The sequence below is a fragment of the Myodes glareolus genome, chromosome 7 (assembly GCF_982192425.1).
Source record: "Myodes glareolus chromosome 7, mMyoGla1.1, whole genome shotgun sequence".
NCBI lineage: Eukaryota > Metazoa > Chordata > Mammalia > Rodentia > Cricetidae > Myodes > Myodes glareolus.
The window spans coordinates 1,604,030-1,631,016 of NC_142032.1; the positions used below are offsets into that span (position 1 = coordinate 1,604,030).

Sequence of the window (26,987 nt, forward strand, 5' to 3'; positions counted from 1 at the left end):
CACATCCCGAGCTAGCTCAGCAACCGCCAGGCCTGCACCCTAGCGCCCACGGTCTAGGGCGCGCAGCCCAGCCTCCGCGTCCCGCACCCGGCCGCCGCGTCGTCACGGCAACCAGGGCGGCGCTAACCCCCAACCCCGCCCGGCCCCGCCCCTCGCGCAGCCCGGTCTCAACATGGAGGAGACGGCCAACCCGGAAGTGGCGCGGCGGCCGCGCGCCGGGCGCTAGGAGCCGCGGGTCCCCGAGCCAGGCCTCGCCCCGTGCCGCCGCCGGGGTCTCCCCCGCGTCCCGATCCAGGACACGGCGGCAGCTTCCGCCCCGCTCGCCCAGGCCTCCGCCGCTCTCGAGAGTGGGAGGAGCCGAGGCGAGGCTGCGTGGGCGGAGGGAGCCAGGCCCCGCGGGCCGCCGACGGTTCGGTTCGTATCAGCCGGGTCGGAGGAGGAGCCGGGCCGCACGGGGCGGAGGCCGGGCCGCAGGGCCGCCGGGACGCAGGCCCGGGGACGGTGGCGACGCGAGGCGGCGTCCGGCTGCGCGCGGAGGCCTGGACCGGGCGGGCGGGCGGGCGGCCAGGTGATGTGGACCCCTGTGCTTCTGCGGGAGAGAGGGACCCCCGCAGCGGCGGCGTCCCCCGGCCGTCCGCGCCGGTCATTTTGACGTTAGCCAGTAGGGACCTTGGGGACCTTGGGGCAGCCCCCCCATTCCCCTTAAGCTTGCTGAAGTGCCCTGAAGGATGCAGTGATCAGGGAATCGGGCTCTCCCTGCGGGAGGGGCACTGCCTGCACTTCTGAACTCTGCAGAGGAAAAAACAAAAACAACAAAACCGAAAAACGTGACAAAACAAAATCCCAGAATGATGTTGTCCGAGCAAGCCCAAAAGTGGTTTCCAACCCACGTGCAGGTCACAGTGCTCCAAGCTAAAGATCTGAAGCCAAAAGGCAAAAGTGGCACCAATGACACATACACGATAATTCAGTTGGGCAAAGAAAAGTACTCTACATCCGTAGCAGAGAAAACACTGGAGCCTGTCTGGAAGGAGGAGGCCTCCTTTGAGCTGCCTGGGTTGCTTATGCAGGGCAACCCAGAGAAATACATTCTTTTTCTTATAGTGATGCACAGATCCCTAGTGGGACTGGATAAGTTTTTAGGGCAGGTGGCAATCAATCTCAATGACATCTTTGAGGACAAACAAAGAAGGAAAACAGAGTAAGTTATATAATTTGTCTTGAATGTTGGGCGCTTAAATATATATGGATGTACTTGTTCTTTAAACATAGTATATTTGAGGCGTTGGTCTTTGGAATTGAAATAAGATTCAGCTTTAAGCACTTCTATTTGCATGACTTTGAAGAAAAATACCCTTTGCTATGAAATAATATTTTTTTTAAAGTAGGGTTATTAGTGATCCGTTATTTTTCTCATTTCTGTGTGAGGTAAGCAGCTCTTCATGGGATGTAGTGCAGTGGATTTTAAGAAATTCATTTCATAAGAGGCCTAGAGCATGAACTAGAAAATCGGAAGATTAAATCTATGCATGTTTGGTCTATGTTTGCTGAGCCCTGTTAAGAGATAAAAATTCCTGATGTTAGAACTCTGTATTTCATCATTGTAAACAATTGGCCTTTATTTTTGCCCCACCAGTTTTCAGGCTCAGTACTTCTTGATAGAGTAGAAAGTTATTAAAAGGGGGAAAAAGTTTTGGAAGTCTGCACAAACACCTTCAGTCTTGGACCCACTGACATTTTTTTTCCCTTTGAATCTGCAGTATAGTAGGGCTATTGTTTACTAAAGAATCAGATCGGCAAGGCTGGTGTGTTTAGACCAAATTAACCACTGTAAGATTGGAGACAGTGATTAAAGTCTGGCGATGCAGTGATTTAATGACTTCTTCAATGAAAACATGGCTTTTGAGACAGAACTTTCAAGCCTAAGTTAGATAGACTTAAGAAACCAGACTACAAATCAACACTAGGCTATGTCCTAAGTTGAAACAACAATTAGCATGTTTGGAAAGGTGGGTCTCTCGCTGCATCCTTTAAGGTAACATGCTTTCCTGGTCTGAAGACTCACTGAGATAAGTTTGAGGAGAGGAGAGGGGGATGGGACTCACCAGAGGACTTCACTTTCCCATTGTCTTCCAGTCCTGGTGTAGGTTTATCTACCCTTCAGAGTACCTTTTAGCAATGGTAATTTTAAGTTCATGTCGATTTCTTACATTTAAACAATACTCATCTTTTTTTCCCCCTCGTAAAACCTGCCAGCAGGCTTCACTTAATAGGAATTGTTTTTGTTATGTTTGAATCAAGTCTTTATCTAAGACTTAGTGTATGCAAGGTAAAATACTAGGAATACAAGAAGAACAAAAGGTAAATATTCAACGAGGAGAGGAGAAAAAGTTTAAGTTGTGTATTTTATGATTTTAAACTTCTTGATATTTAACAAGTAGCTTTTACTTTCTTCTGAAAGGTTTTTCATCAGATTTAAAATGAAAATGAATAATAACCAAATAATTTGTTCCAAATTGTCAGTTTAGGGTGATTTAGTGTAAGCTCTGTAAAGTGTTTTGACTCTGAGCTTTTAAGTATCCACAGCTTCAGATTTCTTGGCATGCTTTAAACGGTAATTTTAATATTAATGATAATATACGACAGACCTCTCAAATGTAAATTCTCCAAATTTAAGTAGGCCCAAGTGTGTATACAAAGATCCTGAGAACGAAATAGCCTTTTACAATTTCTTGTTTTATTTCCATCTTTGGCAGCTCCACAGTTAACAATAAAGTAGACCATGAACAATCTCTAATATCGTAGTCTGTCTATAAAACCAAGGCGAGCTTTTGGAGGGGAGATGCTTTGAAATGCTCTCAACAGAGCTTGTGATGTCACTGCATACAAAGGGATTTTCACATGATATTAAGCCCTTAATATTTTGTGTGGGTAACTAAATGGGAACTGTGTATTTGATGAGGCATCTTTATTGGTAATATTTCTAGATTTTTAATATATTTAATAGCTTCCTTTTCCAGCCCAGCTGCACATGTGGCACAGTAAGAGACAGACTTGAGCCACCAGTGTATTAAAAGAAAGGTATTTAATATTCTGCACATTGCTAAATCTTGTCAGCATATTCCCAAGTGCTTTCTGGAAAAGTGGAATGAGTGATGAGGGCTACCAGCTGATTGAGATGTCTCATGAAACTGCTGAGTGTGACACTTTGGTTTTTGATAGTGAAAAGACACGTGTTTACACCTTCCAGTTGTGCCATGAGAGGCAAAAAGTATTGTGCTTAAAATTGTTTTAACTTAGTTTTCTACTTTGAATATATTCAAATTTATATATATATATATATATATATATGTAATTTTTTAAGAAGGTTGTAGGGCTTGAGTCAAATCCTTTGAGCAGAGAACTTTTGCATTTGCCTTCTTTTAATAGATGTCTGGGCTGGTTCTGGCATAAGATTTATGGAAATAGCACAATGTTTAATCATAGAATGGGAAACTCGTTGATGCTATTATGAAATATCCATTGATTTTTAAAAAATAAGCTAAGTTGGTGGTGTCTTTTTTCTTAATGCTCTCAAAAATTAATACTATCAGAGTACTTAGAGTTAGGTCTGAGTTGGATATATGTAGATTTTTAGGGCGTGCGCACGCGTGCATGCATGTGTGTATGTGTGTCTATGTGTCTGTGTCTGCCTGCCTGCATTGCACTGCACCTGCCTCCTGGCCTCTGGCCTCCTTATTGCCAGTCCTGTCCCATTTCTGACCACACAGCTCCGATTGCTTGGGAATCATTCCCACATGTGTGGCAGTTTTGGGACATGGACCTGTGCCCACTGAAAATTGAACAGAAGCCATATACCATTTCAACCCAGCACTCCAGAGGTGGAGAAGAATAGGCATTAATCCAGCAACTCCCAAGTGCTGTGTCTTCATTTGTCCCTTTGAAGCCTGGGAAAACAAACACTGTTCCAGGATTCTTGAAGTTCTCATTAAGGTCAGTTTCAAAACAGAGTAGCTAAAGTTACTTGTCAGGCCTGCCCTTTAAATCAGTGTGTTTATCAGAGTTCTTTGCAGGGTTTTGTTTTGTTTGTTGTTGTTTTGTTTCTATAAGGGGAGAAAGGAAAAAAAAACCATTTACATTTGGATTCAAGTGCATTGTTTTATTCTTTAAATCTTGCGTAGGTGTTTAGAATTTCCCACTAAAACCAAAATGGTGCAAGGCATGCATATTTGGAGTTGAATCTTATTGATTTTATGAAGATGGTTCTAGAAGTAGAAAGTAGAGTGAATTTTTAGTGTAAAGCAAACTTTCCTCAAAGAGCTAACCCTCTTGGACGAGAGAAATCCGCCACCCACCCCCCTTCTGGTTAAATACAGTGTTCCGTAACGTGTGGCAGCCATGTGGTTAACCTTATTAACACGTGCGCTTCATCAAGTAAGAACGAGCTTGTATTTTCTGCAGATGTTTCTCATCTGCTTTAGATGTTTTTCTCATTGTCTTCCATCTGACTTGGGGAAATGGCTTGTTATTCTCCTGGCCTCAGTTTCTTCATCCCCAGATAAGGGTGTTAACGTAGATAATTCATTTGCTCTTATTTCCAGATCTTTGTGAGTTTTGACCACCTTTCACCCCCATCCATTTTGGGGACCATTGATATATTGTCCTTGACTTGGGTTTTTATCAATCATGTTTGTGTGTGTGTGGCGAGGTATATTCTTTTAAAGAGCGTTTGCTCATTTTTCACATAGCCTGAGATTTTAGAGTATTTTTCGGGTATCACCCATCAGAAGCATTGCTCAGTCTATTGAAAATGGCTCTTTTTTCCAAATCCCTAAGTTAATTCCGGGGTGTATAGCTTTCCTCATTTGGAGGTGTTCTGAGAGCTCACGCTTGTGTTGTTTGGTGTCCTCCGTTCCACAGTTCATTGCTGTATAACCTTTTCCTAGTTCAGGGTCTTAGGAGTGCCTTCTATCATAAACTGTTCTATTGTAAGAAACAGCTTGTTTTGGCATTAGTATGATATGTCTTAATTGATTGAATTATTCCAATTCAGTAAGGAAGCGTGGCTCCATCATAAAGCTGATATAGGCTGTTTATCGGCTCTCTGTCCTGTCTGTGTGCCAGTCTTTGACTTGAGGTATAGTAAATTCAGCCATCTTTTAGCTATCCTGTTGGCAAACAACAAGAAAAAAAATAATATAAAATTAGGTCAGAGTTGCTTTGTAGTAAAATGCATTGAACTCTACTCGAGCTATATTAAAATACCAGCATGTCTTCAGAAAGGGGATCCGACTCTGTGGCTCAATGATGTGAACACTGGGGAGTGTGTGCAGGTTCAGACTCTTTGCCCTGTGAAGTGACCGCTGGTGACACCAACAACTAGAAGATTCCTGGTGGATAAAAATACTGTAAACAAAACCAAAATAAGCCCTGCTTCTTATATAGTTCACTTGGAAATTGGCTGTGTGATGTAAGATGTTCCTGAAAGCTGGGGCTGGCTTTGTTTGTAAAGTCCTTTTTAGTTAGCAGAGTCAATAGCTTTCTGGCAGGAATTATTTGATTTTTTATTCTTTGAAAACTTCACAAGATTTATTGTTTATCACTTCTTACATTTTATTCCTATTTCATATTTTATTCAGGAAAAGGCTTAGTTAGATCCATTTTATATGAATATAAGTACTGGTACTTTGAGTTTTAATGATCAGCACACTATGTACTATTCCTATTATTTATATAATTCTTTTACTGTAAGTCATGGTTTGGACTAGGCGTTAATTATTTTATTTAAGTGTCATCATTATTTGTCATTTTATGGTGCTCAGAAATACTTAGGAGTGATGAATTTATAAGTTCCTGGTTTAGTGTCTTTGAGTGTTAAACATAACCTTAGGCCATTAATAACACTTGTCCCATATGGAAACATAATTAGCTATTGTTGATAAGAATTTTTGATGATTATTTTTGAATTTTAAGGGGAAAATTTATCTAAAACGCTTTATGTACTTTCCAAAGACTCATTCCTTTGGTGTGTGTCACTCTACAGAAACTAGGACCAGTTTGTTCGTTTGATTTGTTTTCTTTTTAAACAGTGAGTTAAACTAGAAAATTGTGGTTGACTGATTTTTATTCAATGTGTAGATTGATGGTTAGTCACTTAAAAATATGCCTGGATATAACAGTTTGCTATTACCATTAATGTTACAACCAACGTTTTCTTTTCTTTTGAAGGTGGTTTAGATTAGAATCCAAACAAGGAAAGAGAATCAAAAACAGGGGTGAGATAAAGGTCAATATTCAGTTTATGAGAAACAATATGACAGCAAGTATGTTTGACTTATCAATGAAGGATAAGACAAGATCGCCTTTTGCAAAATTAAAAGATAAGATGAAAGGGAGAAAAAATGACGGGACATTTTCTGATACATCTTCTGCAATCGTTCCAAGCACGCACATGCCTGACGCCAGTACTGAATTTCCAAGCAGTGAAATACAGATGAAATCTAAACCAAAAAAGCCTTTTCTTTTGGGTCCTCAGCGGCTCTCATCTGCCCATTCGATGTCTGATTTAACTGGGTCCCATTTATCTTCTGAGAAACTAAAATCCAGTGCTGTAGGTCCAACACATCTTCTCAGTCGCCAGATAGATTCCTTTGGAGTTGTTCCAGAAAGTGGTAAGTGGCACTCATTTCCTTATCCTCCCTGTATTTTATGTATTTGTGTTTATGTTATAGGTGATAATGAAATGAATCCTAATTTTCTCTCATGGCCTGGCTTTTTTTTTTTCCTTGTCATTTCTCCTTTTCAAAAGCTTGTAGCAGGTTGGTAAAGCGCTTGCCTTGAAAGCATGGGGACCTGAGTTCAGTCTCCAAAACCCACATACAAAAGGCAAGGCAGGTGGTGGTGCAGGCTTGTAATCCTGTGCCCAAGTGGTGGAGCAGGTGGATCCCCGGGGTTCCCTACCCAGCCAACCAAGATTTCTTGACAGATTCCACACCAGCGAGAGATCCTGTCTCAAGAAACAGGATGGGTAGTTCCTGAGGAATGACAGTAAAGGTTGCTGTATGGCCTCCACAGACGTCCACATACACACCATAAAACAAAACAGAAACCATGCAGCATGTATTCCATTCTGTTTAAGTGTTCCTAGAAAGAATATCTATATCCCGAGGAAAGTAAATTTGATTCTAATGGTGGAAAAGTTTAAGACTTGCCAGTATGGTCATTGACAGCAGGTCCTTTGGGTTGACCTTGTACTTTTCTCATGCGTTGGTTTCTAAGCAGTTATATACGAATTGTCTCACAATACACTGTATTACCCATCTACTTCATAATATCCCTCACCTAATTTTAAGATTGTTTTGACTATTTTGAGGGTTAATATCTTTAGCTAATTGCTCTCATTTTGAAGCAGCAGAAGTGTCAGATAGTGGAATAGCATATGTCACTCATCACCTACTAATGGCAAAAAAAATGTTTGTAGGGAGTCTCAAGTCTCCACACAGAAGAACACTAAGCTTTGATACTTCTAAATTGAACCAACGTGGCAGCATTGTGGATGAAGGCGAACCCTCCTTTGGAAGACAGAGTGACCCATTTACAAACGTGACTGCTTCGTTACCCCAAAAATTTGCAACACTGCCAAGGAAGAAGAATCCATTTGAAGAAAGCAGTGAGTCATGGGACAGCAGCATGAATTTATTTTCAAAACCAGCTGAAGTAAGGAAAGAAAATAAGAGAGAGAAAAGAGAGAAAGTGAGCCTCTTTGAAAGAGTGACCGGGAAGAAAGATAGCAGAAGATCTGAGAAGCTAAACAATGGGGGATCTGATAGCCCCTGTGACTTAAAATCACCTAGTGCGTTTAATGAAAACCGGCAGGACTATTTTGATTATGAGTCAACCAATCCGTTTACAGCAAAATTCAGGGCTTCAACTATAATGTCATCATCAAGGTAAGCTCACCAAGGAGGAGTGCGTTCCATCTGGGGAACCTTGTACTTAAAAGTAATAAATATTTCTTTTAAATGCGTGAATATTTTATATTCATTTTATTTTTTAACCTATTTTTTTTTTTTAGCAATTCATCATAGATCTACACATTGTTGCTTGTATGTGTCCTTAGAATTGAATGCTTTACCTTTGGAAGGACAAAGACTTTTTCCTCTTACCCTGGACTGCCCCTACCTGTGGGAGCCCAGAAGCCACCATAGATAGCTCTCGGAGAAAAGCAGCCTGGTTTTTGATGAGACCCAGTGAGAATGAATAAAATCATGGGTATGAATTCAATCCAGAAATGTGTTTTTAGGTACTTTCCAGGGATTAAATCCTGGGCTGTCTGGAGAGTGTTAGTGGGCCAGTAACAGTCAACATACTGTTCTTTAGCAAATGCTGGCTGGAGTATTAATATTGTCGTAATAAATGCTAACTGTCCTGATGAAATGGCTGACCAGAAATAGCTTTTATTCATTAATGTTTTCTGGAATCTGGTGAGCAGAGCCCTGGGATGACAAGTAGCCATAGATGTAACCAGCCGATGAAGACTGGTTCTTCCATATGTACTGCTGCTTCCTCCACAGCAGTCAGGAGTTCTGCAGACATGACTGATGGAGGGCCTGGTAAAGGAACCTCAAGCAGAGGTGAAGATAACCTTAAAACTTACGTAACTGTGGAAGAACACAGTAGAAGCAGAGTGTTTGCCACATACTGGGAGCTCTTCCTCAAGTTGTAATGTGTAATATATAGACCTGAGTGGGATTCCTTGCTTTGTAATCCTATGACCTCTAGATTTCAGCATCTACATCTTCTGAGGCGAAGAACGTAAATAAATCAATCTTTTGAGGCAAAGAGTAAATAATGCATAAATAAGTGCATAGTACAAAGCCAGGCACCAAATAGAGAACCAATAGGTTCAGACTGAACATCCTTGATTGAAACCTGACCCAGTTTTATGTAGAAATATGGCATCAGTATTAATGCTTTCATTAAGAACGAACTGTGATTCAGATGTGGAGCATTTCAGATTTAGGCTTTTTGTATGTAAAGTCTATGTGGTTGTTCCAAAACTTCCCAAACCAAACTCTAAAGCATGCAAGATCCCAGGAGTTTTCGGTAAGAGACAGGTGACCTCTGTCTTGTTTGATGTGTTGTCCTGTATTGTTTTCTTTAAGATAAGTGCTTTGTGTTCTGTCCCATTATAAACAGAAGATGAAGCCTCACAGCCACTTGGGTAGGCCTTGCTCTTGGGCCTCTCTTGCTCCTAAAGTTTCCGGAGGGAAGTGCTCATTTTTTTGTTGTTGTTGTTGATTTGTTTTCTTTTTATTAGATGGGGATTTGTTGTGGTTTTAGGGAAAAAAACATTCATTCTCTATGTTTATAGACGATAATTCAGAGAAACAAATTTTTATTTTGTGGTATCAATGGTCCATTGAAGAGTTCACAGTGTTGATGTGCTGTTGTAACATACTGATACTTAATGTAGTCTCCTTCATATTTCATCAGATCGTAAATACAGGCGTAGATAGTGTGCCTCACCTGTTTCTGAACGTTTTATTTTTTTTACAGGAATTTGTTGAATACAATTGCTGAAGGTAACTTAGAGATTGGCTAATCTAGGTAATTTTAGAGTCAGTGAAAAGCAACAAAAGGGGAACTATTAGAAAACAACATTTTAAAATTATGCTATCATATGAAAAATAAGCCTTTTCAACTCTTTAATGCCTTGGGCTGCCATGGGCTTTAATAGTGAAGATGGCTTTCAGTAGATTTCAGCTTCATTCTGTTCTATTTTATCATTAATACTACTTTTATCAAAATTAGGACTGTATTCTAAATTCTATGATTACAAGTATATAATAGACTTTTAAAGCAATTTAAGATGTTTTTCTTTGTGTTTATGAGGCTATAGGTATGAGGACAGAACATACGTTCCTGAAAATCTCTTTCTGTATCAGAGCCATCTTTCTGGTAAATTAATTACACTTGTAATTAATGGGTGGCTCCAGTTAACGTACAAAACAGTTGGATATAAATGGACGAAGAAAAAGGCTGCAGTTCCGAGTTTACAGCCAGCAGTTTTAGCGTGGGTGGAATCTGAGAGGATATCGCCAGCAGCGTGTCCAGAATTCCTCTCCTCCGGTATCATCCCTCAGCTGGATCAAGCAGTCTCCAGACCAGGGCTTTTGATGCTACACTGATCATATGTTAAGAATTATTTTTCCAGTATGTTAAGTAAAACTTACTTAGAGATCTCCTGGACTTTTGAGACCCATGGTTTTGAGACTACTGAGTCAATTCAAAGCATAGTACATTGTCATGAAACTGGCGTGTGAACTGACATGCCTAGGATTGCGGGATCATGGGAACCATGTCAGTGGCCTCTAAGTGATTAAGCATGGACTAGAACTGAAGAATTTTCTTTATGTCTCTCCATCTTCAGTAACTAAGAACATAATTTTTAGAAGTTAAAGGTTTTAGTTTTTGTGTATGTAACATCTGCTTCAGGAAAAAAAAAACACATCGGAAACCACAAAATACATTTCATTTTGCATCTTGAGATTGTTCCTATAGCCTTGTGAAAAATCTGATGAGGAAATTAGCCAGACTGCCTGCTGTGCTGACTCTGCAGAGTGCAGGGTTCCTCACTGATGTTCACTCTTGGAATGTTCTTCCTGGTACCTTGCTCTGTTTCCCGGAAGCCTTTCCCACACTGCTGGAGAGGAATAGTGGCTTCCAGACTCGGCGTTTTCTGCTGCAGTCTTCTGAGGGAACTCACTTTTCCCTCCCACTGCCGTGATGAATTAAGGGCAGGGCCTGCATTTCATTCATCTCTTTGACCATAATCTCCAGTGTGCTGCTTAGTAGGCAGTCCACATTAGAAACTTTGGACATACACATGGTAGCAAATCAGGCTCTAGAAATGGTTCTTGTCTGTCAGTCTCCTGCTCCAGCCCAGTGTGAGCTGTGCAAATCTTCCTCATAGACTGAAAATGGATCCAAGAAGGTCAATGTGCACATTTTTTTTTACATAAATACTCTTTAAAATCTAAGAGAGTAAGCAGGTGTGTCAGCATACACCTGTTAGCCTAGCACTCAGGAGGTTGAGGCAGCCTGAGCAACTTAATGAGATCTTATTTCTTAATTGAAAAGTTTAAATAAATGATCAAAGATGTAGCTCAATGGTAAGGGTTCTTGCCTAGTGTGTGCAAGGTTTTGGGTTAAGTCCCCAGGACTAATTTAACAAGCTGAGTTTTACACTAATTAAGATTTATGGCATGAGCAAACATTTCTAGTGTCTATGTGCGAAGGTAAGGCTAGATTATCCTAGTAACTCCAGATCTCAATGGTTTCGGCAGGGACGTTTTTAGAGAGGAGAGTGGGGTCTCTCATCCCCTACACAGTTTCTCTGAAACCAGACTTCTTCCTTCTTGTAGTGCCACCTTTATTTCCCTTCAGAAATCAGTGAGGCACATATGGAGTGGTGGGGGCCACCCATCATAGTATGCTGTCACGTGCTAGCATTTGTCCCTTTGGCGAGAGCTCCACAGGTCCCATCCTTACCTCTGCTGGAGCTGGCCTGAGGCAGCGAACTCCACAGGAGCAGGTTTAAGGGAGTGACAGCTGAGGAAGTAGGCTGGAGCCTGAGACCTCTGCAGGACAGGGCCCAAGCAAGGGACATCTATGGATACATAATTGGTTTTTAAACCAGATCACAAATGACCTGAAAAGTAGAAGTGAGCAGATGTGTTCACCCAATCAATGTTACTTTTCAGACCGAGTCTCATTGTGTATTACAGGATGGGCTGCATTTGAGCTCCTCCTTCTTAAACCTTCCAAGCACTGAGATTACACCTGAGCGCTTCCTGAGCCATCAGTTTGTTGTGTTTTCTGCAGTCGAGCATGTGACTGTTGTGGCTCTTTCCAGAGGTGATGTGAGAGCTGTACCACACATCAGCGCCCTTCTCTGCAGCTTCTGCTTGCCCCATTGTCTCGTCCTCGCCTAGACCAGGGATTTGTGGTCGCCTCTGCCTCATTGACTGTCTCTGTGAATGTCAACCATCCGCATCTTTGTGTGCATGTTTGGTGCTAGAACGAATGTGTTGAATATGTGTCTTATGCCCTGTAGAACCAGTATTTATTCTCTGGCCTTTTTGTTTTCTCAACTTCATGCCTTCACTCTGCAGTCCATGCTGGCCTCAAACACCTCTCCGTTGTTGGAATTACAGGTATGCACAACCACACTGCACTTTATCTCCTGACCTTTTCCAGACATAGGGTGCTGACATCGGTACTCACTGGATCCCTGAAGGGTCGAGATCTGAAGCAACCAGCTGGACTCTGAAAGACAGATGCTCTCAGAACTGAGTGATAAGATGCTCCCATGTAGTCACACTTACTGGTATTTGTCTTTCCAAGTGAGCCGTGGGTCAAGGTGCCTTCCATTCTGCTTGAGAAAGCTCAGGTCAGAAATGCTGAAAAAGTGTGGGTCCAAACAGCAGCTCCAAACACTTTCTAAATGTTAATGCTTATTATTTTTTTAGCCTTTTCTCACTACCCAACTTTTCTTTTTACTTCTCTCCCTACACATCTCCGGAAGCTCTTTCCTTAACGGCTTCTCTGCCTCTACCCCCAAAATGCTGTAAGCCATATGCCATTTTCTTCCCTGGACTCAGGCAGGAGGGGAGTCAAAAACCATTTACAATGCTAATAACTCATGCTTTCCGGAGTAGAATCCTGGTGTTTCCCTCATTTGGATTTGTTCTGATTTGTAGAGGAGTTAGAATTGCCATCAGATGCATGTGTCTGGGTCTTAGGGTAGTCTCTTGAGCATCATGACAGTGGTGGTGATAGTTTATTTATGTATTAATAAATAAAGTTTGCATAAAGATCAGAAGGGCAAAACTAAGCCACTAGAGATCAGGCAGTGGTGGCACACACCTTTAATTTCAGGATTTGGGAGACAGTCAGATGGATCTCTATGCGTTCAAGGCCACCCTGGGCTACACAAGATCAATGCAGAAGCAAATCCAGGTGGTGGTGCCTCACACCTTTATTTTCAATACTAGGGAGGCATATGCCTTTCAGCCCAGCAATAGAGGGAATATAAATTTGGAGGAGAGAGAGGCTGTGCCTGCTTAGTCTGTGGTTGCCCAGCCTTAGTAGAGGGAAGACTTCTCTAGTGGCTTGGCTGCTTTGCTTTTCTGGTTTTTGGGTTAAACCCCAATATTCTGTCTCTGGGTTTTTATTATTTGATACAGCCCCCAACCCTGGCCTCCACTCACGTGGGCCAGTGCTAATCAGCCCTGGCTCCTGTTTCATTTCGTTTATAAACTGTGGTTTGTTGTACTTCCTTCACATGAAGTATGAATCTTTTCATCAGTGTGCCTTAAAGGAAAATCGGTGTTTTAAGAACTTCTCACTGATGGCCAGTCAGGTTTTAAACTTGCTGAACTAAATTGTATCCCTCTAGTCATACATATTCAGTTTGGACAGCTGGGAGACAGGCATGGGGCTGATAAACTCAGATTTGAATGGACCCTACCTAAGATAGAGAGCACAGCAGGGAAGACAGCCTGGCTAGAACAGATCCTCAGACAAATAGGAGATTCTGTGTGTTGGAATAGGTAAGAGGAACCTGATCTGAAAAGGCTGGCCTGTGTCTGGTGTTTACGGGTACGTGGGATGAAATGTGTGTCAGGGTACAGGTGAAACCTGGCATCAGTTGTGGTCAGTGACTCAAAAAGCATGCGTTGTCAATTGAGGAGATGATGTGTGCTTCCCTAAGGAGGTCTGAAAAATGTCAGGCCTCTGCCTCGTTACTGGAATTCTTTAATTCCATGCAGACAGTTACTTCCTGTCTTACTTAACAAGCAAACATACAAACAACAACAGAAACCACCACTGGTACTCCCCCACGGGTTCTCCTCAGCCCTCTTTTTACTTTTTCCTTTGAGACAGGGCCTCATTAAGTTGGGCAGGGTGGCCTTGAGCTTACCACAGGCCACGCTGACCTTGCAATTGTGACACTTCTGCCTCAGTGTCCAGAGTGACTGAGATTATGGACCTATGCCACCAGGATGATATCTTGAGCCTTTAAAAACACAAGTAGTAAAATCCTGCTACATGTGAAGAGCTAATGAAGTCAGAGAGCAAGAAGTAATGCAAGGCATTCTGTGTTTGTCCTGGAAATGTAGGTTTGCCTGCGTTCCTTTCTTTCTGCCTCATTGCAACTCTGATCTCCATGAAGCCCTTGCTCAGTTGCTGTACGATAACTTGGTAGTGAACTTTAAATTTTATTTCTGAAAATTTTCGTTCTATTCGATCATGTAGTTCACGTATATCTGATCATCAAAGAACCTTCCTAGCCTTCCTAGCCAATGAGCTCAGACCAAGTGTTTTTTAGGAAAGTATAGAAATAGTATCTAAGGTGAAGACGTTTTTATCACGAATATCTTGCAATTTTACTTGACAGGAACCTTTTCCTTTTGTGATCAGGTAGCTCTCTATTCCTTCCGCCATTAACGGGTCATTTCCTGTTTGTGATTGGGTCACATCATTCTTAGGATCTACAAAAAATAAGTAACTCAGATGTATGTTTAAGTGTGCCTAACTTCCATAAACCAAGAATCACCGTAAACTGTTGCACGTAGCCATTATCAGGAAGCTGTAACATGCCTATTTAAATAGACTGTTATTATAAGGTTACTTTTTTATTTGAAAAAACCCAAGTGATCTTGAAGAAAAGATATTATTCATAGTTGTTACATCTTTTTTTTTCCAATGTCTTTTATGGACATCTGTGTGTGTGTGTGTGTGTGTGTGTGTGTGTGTGTGCGTGTGTGTGTGCACGGCATGCATGTGTGTGAATTTAGCATTCCTTAGCATTGTAAACCTTACTCTGCATAAGGACTTACTGTTCATGTTTGTCTGAAGATGGCTTGCCTACTAGTCTGTACATCCTTTCTGTGTCTGAAAACCTGCAGTCTCGTTGATGAGACTGAGAATGACAACTTTGGATGATTATTTTTTAGATCTCTTAATCCATTAGTGGCCAGGGATTTACAGGATTTCCCATGTAATAGTGACTGGGAGTGAGAGGCATGGGTGTGATTAGTTCCCACAACACTGACTGGAACTTATGTGTGACTCCCCAGAGAGGACTTGAAACTTTTCTACCCTTTGTCATCCTAATACTCATTATAATGGGTCTCATTAATTGGCGCATCTCCCATTGGGTTAATTTGCAGATACCATCCATGCCATCTTTTTGCGAACTCTCTAATGCCAATTGATATTTATGGTCTTTAAAAATGAAAACAAAAAAGATATGTAACAAAAAAGACAAACTTTGCTAAGTTTTCCTTTATTTTTTAAATTGAGAGATTAAGATACAGAGAGAATATGTGTGAGAGAAAAGGAAGCAAACACGCCACAAACCCCCACAAAAACTACTGTAGGCTAATAAACTGATGTGAAAATTTCTCAATTTACAGCACTTGACAGGTGCTAAAAGAAAAGCATCTTTAATTTTAATGTGTTGTTAGGACCTCTTTAGAGAGACTGTACAAGTTATTAACAAGGTCCTCTGAGACAGGAGACGGGTAATTAACAAGACCTATGGAGATATAGTTTAGGTAATTAACGAGCTCTTAGGCACTGGACACAGGATAGCACGTGGTGAGTCCGATAGTTAGAGAGCTGGTCGTTATGATATGACCGAGTGCAGAAAGAGCCTGTGCATCCTCTGGAGCTTTCCAACAGCAGAGTGTTACCATTGCATTCCAGTGACCCCAGCATGCTGGTTTTCATAAATCAGTACATAAGCTTTTTAGGTGAAGGTAATGTTTGAGAGAAGTATTTCTTTTCAATCCAGGAAGCAGAAGTGCTTGCTAGATGGAGGTTGATGATCTTTACTGTAGTTAGAGGGAAATCCTTCAGAAGGGCATACATTGTATATTTTTCAATTGTTTTAAACATCGTTGGTTGAGTGTGCTTTTCATTTGTGGCTTCTTGTCTAAAACTGCCTATTCTAGATTAGCTTGCTCCTCTGGTGACTTTAAGATGGTCAGACTTTTGGCTGAGAGGAGAGTGCGGTGGGGACTGTTGGTTTTAACATCCTACCCTGGGTTCCTTCCCTCAACTCTCTTCTTCCTTCAGGTCTGAGAGTTGCTGTCACCAGTTGCAAATACTTGGTCTGATTATTTCCATGTAACTTTGATATAGTGTCTGAGTTTTGATTTTGGAAACTCCCAGGCAAGCATTTTGTTACAAGCATGTTGGGTTCTGGTAGGTGTGTCTAATTAGTAGCTGCAGGCCATATAGGCTGAGAGAGTGTGACCTGACACAAAACCAAAAAGGTTTTGAGCATGGCCTTTGTAGATGACCTCATGTCCCAATGTCAAAAGCTCGGGCATGCCTGCAAAGGTTAAAATCTGATGGGTTTCTGATATTGCGTGACCTGTCTCAGTATGGCTCCTATAGGCCATCAAGATGAGTATGTTTCTGAATTCCAACTCTGATATCAAATAATACTTCTATTATTTCTTTTCAATATTTTCCATATGAGAGAGTGTGGTGGTTTAAATGAGAATGTATCCCATTAGCTAAGAAACTTGAACTCTTGGTCTTCAGTTGGTGACATTGTTTGGAGACGTTAGGTGAGGCCTTAGAGGAGGAAGTATGTAACGGGGGGGGGGGGGGCGGACTTGAAAGCGTATGGTCTTGCCTTACTCTTTCTTCACTTTCTCTGCTTCGTGCTGTGTTTGAGATGTGAGCCCTGTTTCTTGCTCCTGCTGAAGGAGGCTCACTGCTATGTCACCTGTACTAACTGAATGTGCTCAGGCTTCCAGAGCACTTTAAGGTGGGTTGTGTATGATGAAGTTAATGCCTTAGCCCAGAGCTAACATGGAGTGCCTGTGGGGAAACAATAGCAAGGGGATGCCTGAGACTGGGGATTGCTGGTTAGAAATCATTAGAAAGCATTGAACTGCTTTGGGTGAAGAAGGGGATCCCTCTCGAAAAACACTTTTGTGCATTCTCCTGCCTTTGATTGAGACAATGCCAAAGGATTGTTAAGAGGAGAAAAGGAACCCGTGTACGGATGCGTCCCAGCCAGTGTGGATGCCAAAGGTCATGATATGATGTGTATGTGCACGAGTGTGCATGTGAGCATGTGTGCATGCGTGCGTGCCTCTGTGTGTGTGTGTGTGTGTGTGTTGTGCCAAACCTAAGCACTGGGTATCTTCCTCAATCTCTTTCCACCATACTTTTTGTGTCAGGGTCTCTCACTGAACCTAGAGCTCACTAATTTGGCTAGTCTGGCTTGCCAGCAAGCCCCAGAGATCCATGCCTGCCTTCCTAGTGGTGTTACAGGTGCATGCACATTCTGGGACTGTACCCGTCTGTTGTGAATGTGCTGGGGACCAGAACTCAGGTCCTCATGCTTGCATGGCAAGTCCTTCACCACTGAACTGACTCCACAGGCCATGATGTGTCTTCAATTTGACAAGATACAACATTTTTTGAAACTGTTTTGTTTCATACAACAGAGTAAGGTATATGGTTTCTGAATTATACTTAGGGTGATAGTCTTGATGGAGAGGTTTGAGGTTTTAGTTTTTTTTCTTTTTCATGAGGTGGTGTTTCTTTGTCTTTTTTCCCCCAAGAATAGGAACTGTGTGTTTTGATTTGAATTAAAACTAGCAAGCTAGTATGAAAACATTAACAGCTCTTGCAAGTCTGTTTTCCAACACTTGAGTAATCTTTGGCTTCTTTGAACACAAGAATGCAAATTTCAGTAACTTTAAAGATTTGTGCATTTAAAGTGTCTTCATCTTATCGTTATAGTGACTATGCACATTTCTCTCCACTGGTTTTGGCTTTTCCAAATCTTGCCCTTCTAAACTTCCATGAGTCTGTCATTGTGAAAATAGCGTGGCTTCCTACACCAAAGCCCTCATTTATTTTTATGCACACCCCGCCCAGCCTCCTCGCCAGGCCTCTGCTCTCTGTTCCTGGGACATTTCCAGCTGGGCTCTGTGATCCCAGCACCTGATACTGTTTGCATTTTATTGATGATAAGGCTTTACCTTTTGAAATGCAAGCAATGTATTTATGCATTATGTATTTATGGTAGTAACTACTGTAGCCAGGTTGTCTAAATATCTAATGGTGATGTATAAAATAGACCAAAAATTGTTACTGTATTCATTTACTCTGTTTCAAGAAACAGTAGTATCTGAACATATGATATAGCTGTCTTTGAACCTACTATTTAAAGATGAATTGTTCTTCTTTGAATTATATTGAGTATAATATTATATTACTATGAATAGATAGTTAAATATTTGTTAGGTGTTGAATGATGTCTTAATGTGTTTATATACTTATTTTACATTTGGAACTCTTTCTGATGAAGGAACTAATACCATTTAAATAACTGTTGCTTGAACATGCCTGGTTTTCTTAAAATTTGTATCTCCTGATTTTCTGTATGGTTTCACAAGCATGTGTAAATCTTCACTAAGGTTAGGGGTGGAGGTTTGAGGGTATGATTTGCATGTTCAGGGTCCTAGTACCCCAACTACTGGGAAGGTCATGAAAGAAACAACCTGTTACCGACAGAATAGAGTATATCCTATAAAAGAACAGGAAGCTAACTATGAAAAGGGAGAGTAAGGGAATTCAGTGTGCTGAAAACTTGGGAACGGTTTTCTCAAGGCAGATGTTTCTGGCCTTGCCCTTGACAGTTGAATATGGAAATGAGTTGATAGAACCATCCACTTTAGTAAGCAGTAATGAAGATCATATAGAAAGTGTTCAGACAGCCGTGTGTGGTGCTACACACCTGTTATTCCAGCACTCAAGATGCTGAGGCACAGAGATCATTAGTTCAAGGCCATCCTTAGCTACATATTGAGGCCCTGTCTCAAAAACAACTAAATGAGTATATCAAACGGGAAAAGAGGCTATTTGATAAGTTTAACAGAAATAATTTCTAAGTAGTGATTTTATACTATTAAATTATTAGTTTTTCATTAAAAGCTGAGCAATCTCACAATTTTTTTTCTAGCTAGAGTTAGGGAGCCATATTCCATGTCTGTCATTCTTTGCCTGGTACGTTCCTGAGGAAGTATGTTTGCTACTGCAGACTGTCAACACTTCACTTATTGGTGCAACAGGTCAACTTATACGCGATGGACGCTTTGTTAGGGAGCTTGGTATAGAAAGTGGGTGTCCAGCCAGTCATGTATTTTGTTTATGAGAGACATATAAATATGGTCTTCATATCATTTTTATCTTCAAAGAAATGAATTATCTAAAGCTATGAGAAATTAAAATCACACTGAATGTGATTTACATTTTGATTCAGGGTTATATTTGACTCTTCAGCAAAGGATTTCACAATGTACTATGAAAATAGAACATTTTGAAGGTACTATGGGATAGTATAAGTTCAGAATTATAGGTCAGGTTTGGGTTTACATCTTTGGTGGGAAGCTGTGGGGCCTTGTATGTTAACCTTTCACTGTGAAATAAGGTAACCTGATGGGGAAGAGATTAACACGGGACACAGAGTGCTGAAGGCAGTGCTGGACACATAACTTGAAATGGGCACTCTGGCCATGATCTCACAACACAGCATCCACAGAACACATACCGACTGTGCTAACTAGATTAGATGGAGATACTCCAGGTATAATGTGTACTCCACTTGAAAGAATTATTAGAGTTTATTAAAGAAGGCAGCTCCAGGTGTCATAATAAGAAGGATAAAGGACATTTATTGAGAATTTGAAACATTTCAGAGTTCCTTTTGAGAAGAGCCCTGCTTTAAGAAATTCATGGAAGCACCAGTGTGCCCCCTCCCATTGCTCACAGGGTTTTGGGACTCAAAATTCCTTCATCTGACCAATGTAGTGGTGACTGTATTTTTTTTAATATTCTGTTATAGTTGTAGTTTTAGAAATAATAAGCATTTGTCATTGAATAGAAAACTTATAAAATGAGAATTTGAATGTTAAATATGCTTATATTGTCATTTTACAGGAATCAGTAGGATCTTAAAATATTATTTTCTTGGGACTATTAAAATATTCCTTTAGACTACCAGGGTTCCAAAAGAAAGTGCTTGTTGTCACACTGGATGAAGGAGTACGATTGCCCTTACTTGGTTTTGGTGCTTCTCTCTCCTCATGCAGATACTCCATTGCTGCTGAGAGACAAAGGTAATGCTATAGGCAGGGAGATTCAGAATGTGGTATTGCCCTAGTGCATGGTGCCGTTGGGAAGTGTTACTGGAAATGAAAACTGTAGGCAGGCGAGATGAGCCCAGGGCTGTCCCCGTGTCATCCCAGCATTCAGGAGACAGCAGGAGGGTCGTGAGTTCAAGGCCAGTGCGGCTGCATAGCAAGACCCTGTGTCAAAACACTAACCGAAGGTGCAGAAGTGTGGATGAGCAGAGTTAGTTAGCCTGGGGACAATGGGCAGGGAACGAACCGTCTCAAAGCTTAGGTGAATGGAAAGAGCTGGGGAAAGGGAGAAACTTTCACGGCTCTCAGGGACCCAGTGTGTCTGAAGTGTCAGCGGTTGGAGGTGGTGGTGGCACGGGCCTGGCTTATTGGGAACTTGGTGTGTTGTGGTTTGATTTTAGCACCTAGTTCTCTAGAGAGTGAGCATTCTTCTGCACAGGAGTAAGGTTTCTAGATCATAGTTAGGAAGACTCAGGAAATTGCTACCTGGACTTGAGTAGGAAGAAACACAGGACCTCAAAAGTGCCAGTGAGGCTACATTTCAGATGCAGTAATAGATTCTGGAAAAACAAACCCAAGTGTGTGACAGAGAAGTTTTCATCGTAAAACCTGAAGGAGCCCAGCAGTGGGAAAGTTTCTATAGTATGAGAAACTTCAGATGTCAGCATTGGTGATAGCTGCAGTCTTTGAGTTCATGGGAACCATGTTTTAACTGTTTTCTAAATGAAGAAACATATAGGAAAATCTGAGTGGAGTAGAATAATGTATAATTTCTAGTGAAATTATCCATATATCTGTAGAGGCAAAGAGTTTTTTTGTTGTTGTTTTGCTTTGTTTTGTTTTGTTTACACAAAACCCTGTATTTTCGGGCAGACATGGAGTTCTACAATCCTGCTGAGGCAAACTCCGTCACTGTGTGTGCCTTAGAGCTGGACTTCTCAGCCTGGGAGCTTAGCATGAGGAACTCTGTTGCTCTACAGCTTTGTTCCTGCAAAGTTAGCAGAGGAGCCTGTGGTTTTGTCACCAAGGAAGAGGGCCTAAGAATTCACTGCTGTGGACAGCCCTTCTTGAAGACTTTGCAGAGATGGCAGAGTCTTAAGTGCTATGGGCAGGCACCCTCCCTGCCTGCTGCTCTTGAACACCTGAAGCCCTCCTGGGAACCAGGGGACCACAGCTTTTCTTCAGATAGGACTTGTCTCAGTCACAGCCAGCAAATCTGTGTCTTGGCCAAGAGTGGAGAGCATGGTAGAATGCCCCTCCCTCTCCTCATGAGTTCAGATTGTCTTCAGACCTCCCTAAAAGAGCAGATAGCTTTGGTTCCTTAGGCAGATGGAGATGTGTACCTGTCCAGTGAGGGGCTGTTGGTGCTTCGCTTTCATTACTCCATCCGAATTCCCTGTTGTGCTTCTGAACAAAAGAGACAACTTGCCCTCCCATGGCCACTAGTGGTGGTGGATAGATATGTGGCACTAGCACTGGCAGGCCAAGGTTTCCTCAATGACAGAAGCGTCTTCAAGAGAGGTATGATAGAAATTATGGAGTAAGATGCCTGAAATTTTCAAGTTCATCTTGACACACCAGGGAAGTTTGTGTGAGTGTTGCTGGATTTATTCTTCTTGTGTATTAAGGGTACTTAAGAGAAAAAACATTTGAGAGGCTTAGCTTTAAAGGAGTGGGGTTTGGCCTCCACAGGGCTTATGAACAGGGCCAGTGAACTGTTGTTTTAAAGACATAAAATAATTCCTAGTACTTTTCTTCAGCAGGAGAAGATAATTAGTTGATGAACTTGATTGAAGCCTGCCTTTCTTTTGCAGGCATCTTCGGGTGCTTGTGTTCTGTTCGTTCTCCAGTAGCACCAGTATTCGCCATAGAAAAGCTGCTGTCCGTGACCTTCGGTGTTACTGACCGCAGTTTTTAATTGTCCTGCCTCTGAGATCTCCTAAAAGATATCTCACGAGAATATTAATAAGCAAATTGCTGTTAATCCCCACAGACACTTGTGCATTAGCTCTGTTTTGTCGCTGGAGTGTTTGGTGTGCCCAGTCCCAGGAGAGAGCATGCAGAGCTGTTCCATCGTTAATTTGACTTAGTCCTAAAAAGAAAGAAAGGAAGGAAGAAAGAAAGATGCTGTTTCATCTTGTCTGCTCAGCTTTATTTGCCCGTGTAACAGACATAATTATAATGGAAAAGTGTTTACTAGAGAATCTCATTGGCTACTTCAGTTAAAACTTTCCTGTGCTTTGGGAAGAGGACTGTTAACAGTTTTTTAGAACTAACTCCTTTAGTCTGAAACCACTCTGGAACATGAAATAAGAAGCCCAGGAATAACTTTTAGAATTTACCCAGGTGGGGGTTGTCAATTTGTGTTGTGGTCAAATAGCTACAGTGGTGCAGGTTGTGTGTCCGTAAGCCAACAGTTATTTTTTTTTGAAAGTCCATTAATTTGAAACTTATTTTAATTCTTATTAGCAGTCTTTCTTGGTTTGCTTTTCTGTTGCTGTGATAGAGACCATAACCAAAAGCATTTTAGGGAGGAAGGGGTTATTAGTTCACAGCTATAGTCTTTCATGAAGGGAAAGCTGGGCAGCAATTCAAAGCAGGAACCTGAAGGCAGGAAATGATGAAGAAGCCATGGAAGTTTGCTGCTTACTGACTTGCTCCCTGTGGCTTGTTCAACCTGCCTTCTTATGTACCCCAGGGCCACCTGCCCAGAAGGCAGCACCACATACAGTGAGCAGGCTCCCCAAGATGATTGTTAATTAAGAAGGTGCCCTACAGGATGGTATGATAGGGCATTTTCTCAGTAGAGGTTTCCTGTTCTCAGAGGACTCTAGCTTGTGTTAAGATGACAAAAACCGAACAGGACATAGCTATAAAGCCAGAAGATTTCTCCTCATTTTAAAAAGAGTTGAAAACAATCTACTAGTGTCCTCTCAGAAATGAATATAAGTAACTTTTGTTATTTACAAAAGGGTCTTCTCCATTCCTTTGGGATTGCTGTCTTGTTGACAGATATTGTATTGACTTACTATTGATTTACTCAGCTGACCATCCTGACTGGAAAGATAGCTGAGTAAAATGTGGTGGGATTGAAAATTTGACTTAAGAATTTGTCATTATTCAAGCAGAATATTCAGGCCAGAGTTTTTGATAGTTAAATCATGAGGTTAGACTTGCATATGAGATACCATTGCCAACAGAGGCTTGGCTAGATTGGCTCAGATGGGGTGAACAGAGGTTTGACCGTGTTCCCGTGATCAGAAAGGTAGCACACGTGAGCAGCAAGGAGATGTGATCTAGGCTGAGTTCCAAGGAGGGTGGATTTATGGGTCTTATGCTTCCCTTCGGGTACCCAGGAGACAGTTAATGGAAAAGGCGAAGGGGTAGTTAGTTCAGGCATATTTACCTTGAGGTGCAGGTAGTAGTCTTGTTCTGAATCTGTAGCAAGACATTTGTAAGCCCAGTATTCTAGAAGATAAAGAAGTTGTGTTTGTAGAGAAAAATATTTCAGCCTTTCATCTGTATTGTGGTAGCAGCTAAAGCAGCAGGAGAGATGAACCATCTAGGTTGAGTAGAGAGAGGTCTGGCCACTTTCCTAGGAAATAGCTGGCACTTCCCAGAACAAAAGGAGGAAGGTGGCAAGTAAAAGGGCATCGGGACTTCAGGAGGAAATTAGGCTGGCATGCTGAACAGGAAAAAAGATCTCAAAAAGAAAGAGTAGCCATTGGTGCAGTGGAAGGAGAGGTTGGCGAGTGAGGTGACCGCCTGTAGAAGTTCATCATCAAAGAAGCAGTGTTGGGGGCGTGGGGCTTACAGAGTGTGCGAGAGTAATTTCCTTTTGCTACAAGGGCTGGTGTTCATATCTCCTCTCTAGTATACCAGTCCAGTGCTGTGAAGCATGTTTCTCTCATAGTCTCATACATGTTAAAGGTTTAATGATGCACATGGCTTCTTGGAGTGCCTTCTCCCACCTGCCCTTGCCACTGGAGGAAGCTGAGCTTCCTAGAGTCTGCTCCCATCACTTAAGGACAGAATCAATAGGATACTGACCTCGGAAAATAATTACTGTCAGAAGTTTTTCTTTAGTGGTTTAGAGTTACACTTGCTTCCTTCACACAGTAAGGTTCTGACCAGTGTCTGAAGATACTGCCCCTCCCCCTGCCAGGTGGTACAACTCTGGAGTTGTCAGTACTTTGGGTTCACATATTAAATGAAAAATGCACAAAGCTGTAGGCCAAAATAAATGTTGTCATTTGAACAGTGATGGTGTTTAGAAAGAGAAGTAGAAAGTGTAAGATGTTCCCTAGCTTTGGAAGAGCAGTCTTTGCAGTGATAACCTCCTGCTTGGAGGGTTTCCCATCCTGAAGCCTGGCGGTTGCAAAGTTGTATCTGCTTGTACTAGGCCTTTGTTTTCAGATATCCATTGTCTTTACAAGTGCTGTACCATTCTGAACAGTTCTTCCCTGTCTCAGAGCTTCCTGCTTTAAAGACTGTGTTTGCTTTAGGAAGGAAACATGTTGAGTACCACCAGAAGCACGAGTCACCACTGTAACAATCAAGTTGGTCACTTTATAAGGACAGGTTTGTTTTTAGTGCCTATGTCCGACAGACTAGTATAATACAGGATGCAATTTCTAGTCAGTTATTACTTACTCCTTACTCTGACTTTAAGATAAATTAATAAATGATATTATAGGAAAGTTAATGATTTCTATAAAATATTTTTTAAAAGCACAATAGTTTATATTTTAAATTTTATAGTTAGAGTTTATTTGTAAACATTTTTCAGAATTTTTAAATGAATTTGCAGATAAAAAATTGATGTTTTTACCTGAAAACTTGAGTGTGTTAAGGTTAAGACATTTTATCCCTTTAAAATATATTTACACATATGAGTTAAAAATACTTTTTAATCTGTTTAAAAAGTACTTTAGGATCCTGTGGCTCCTTCAAACTTCTTCAGGTCTTTTTCTAAAATTAAACTTAAATTCTGGAGTTTAGTTCATGCAGACTCCTTCTTCTCCACGAGCATATCCAGATTTATTTTCTACCTGATTGAAGACACCGTCCCCTAACTCGTCAGCAGCTCAGTTGAGCAGTCAAACTGTATTATTCTATATCTTGTCTGACATGAGGACACCAGTCACAAATTGGTGCCACACTTCAATAAATAGAGACATTTTATTTTGCACCACACTAATTCAATCCAGTTCAGTTAACTCTTTTTTCTGCCATGTAAGGACAGATTAAAAAAAGTCAGCCATGAATGACTGAGTTGGTCATGTGTTTGACACGTCAGTGTGTGTATACAAAGCAGACCACAAAGGAGGGCTCAGCCTTTGGATTTCAGACAATACCAGTGTGGGAACCTCACTCAGCACATGGTGTAGAGTAGGGACCTCAGCTCACAGGCTAAGGTGGAGAGCAGGGGCTGGGCTGCTGCCCTGAATACCTGGCCCTCCCAGCTCTTACAGGGTAAATTCCAAGGATCTTCAGTCTGTCTCAGGTTCTTGAGTTTCATTTTAGCTTCCTGAGCAAAAATTGCTGAACACTTCATATTTGTGATTTTAATAAAAATCTGATCTAAATGTGTTCCTCAAAAATCCTTTTGATAATATAATGCCCATGTTTCTGTTATTTCTTCGTTCAATAATTTCTCCCTGAGACAGACCACTGAATAGATACAGTCATGGTATTTTATTCTTTGAGTAGAACGAAGTAGATAAGAACCTCAAATGTGGAATGTTGATATTTCATTGAGAGGAGACTAATATTTTTGGGAAACATGCTTGCTGCTTCATGGATAAGGTCTGAGGTCCTTGGGTTTGGCCTTAGAACTCCTGCAGTTTGTGCTCCAAAGTTCTGTAGTGACACCACTACCTAGCACACATCGCTGTCCCCAAGTGTCCACAGAGCGTCTTCTAGACAGCCAAGCCTCTGTCTGTCTTTCATGGAGTCTCAAGTTCTGCTTCTCCCATGAAACAGGCCTTCTTCAATGAATCCTGTCAGAGAGCATGACCCCCACACTTGCTCTAAGAATTCTAGGATACCCCACCCTTCCGTCCTGTGAACTAGACTTTATCCCACAGTGAAGTGAGGTTGGCCGTTTCATATAAAATGCTTGTGTTGAGGATTCAGCAGCAGTCAGCACTTGCAAAGATAAATCACCAGGGAACAGGCATAGGGCTGGTGTCCCGATTAGGACAGATCTTGGAGCCAGATTCTACCAGTCAGTAGTGGAAGAACTTGTATAGTTGCCTGATATCCATTATTTTTTTAATGAAATTATGGAAGATAGAAAATGGTGTCATATGACCCTCTTAATTGGCATGAAAATAACAGTTAATTTTGATTAAGAGTTTAAGAGGCCAGATAAAGTACCTCAAATGTTCATGAAATCATGGAACATGCTGTTTCTACCCTTGGTTTTCCTTGCTAGTCCATTCATGTTCTCTATTCAGACAAGCAGTCTTGTTTGAGAGATATTTTTGCCATCATGGTTTACAGGTGAAAGAACCAAGATGTAGTCAAAGTAACTTGGTCACAAAGCAACAGGCTCAGGGGTAGAGCCACAGCTTCAGGGCCCTCAGCTCCTTCTGTACTCATGAGCACTTTGTTGTTCTGGCACCATGTCCTGCATGTAAACTGTGTTATCCCTGGAACTGTCAACCAGTGCATATGTGTATAGTGCAGTATGCTGCTTATCAGGAAGCATACACAAGGTCATGGAGCAAGGGGACATGA

General features: G+C 41.5%; 1 protein-coding gene across 3 annotated transcripts in view; it reads left to right on the forward strand.

The window, feature by feature from the left end:
* Positions 1–219: 219 nt before the first annotated feature.
* The window catches only part of Rab11fip2 (RAB11 family interacting protein 2), a 34,890-nt gene continuing 8,122 nt past the window's right edge, over positions 220–26,987 (forward strand). The window contains exons 1-4 of one of the 3 annotated variants that reach the window (XM_048423215.3): positions 220–1,201; positions 6,229–6,671; positions 7,481–7,949; positions 12,177–12,218. In XM_048423215.3, the coding sequence (XP_048279172.3) occupies positions 849–1,201; positions 6,229–6,671; positions 7,481–7,949; positions 12,177–12,218 (1,307 nt within the window). In that variant the 5' untranslated portion in view covers positions 220–848. Of the gene's footprint in view, positions 1,202–6,228; positions 6,672–7,480; positions 7,950–8,074; positions 8,242–12,176; positions 12,219–26,987 lie in introns of those variants that run through there. The other 2 variants (XM_048423218.3, XM_048423216.3) reach the window with 2 other exon arrangements.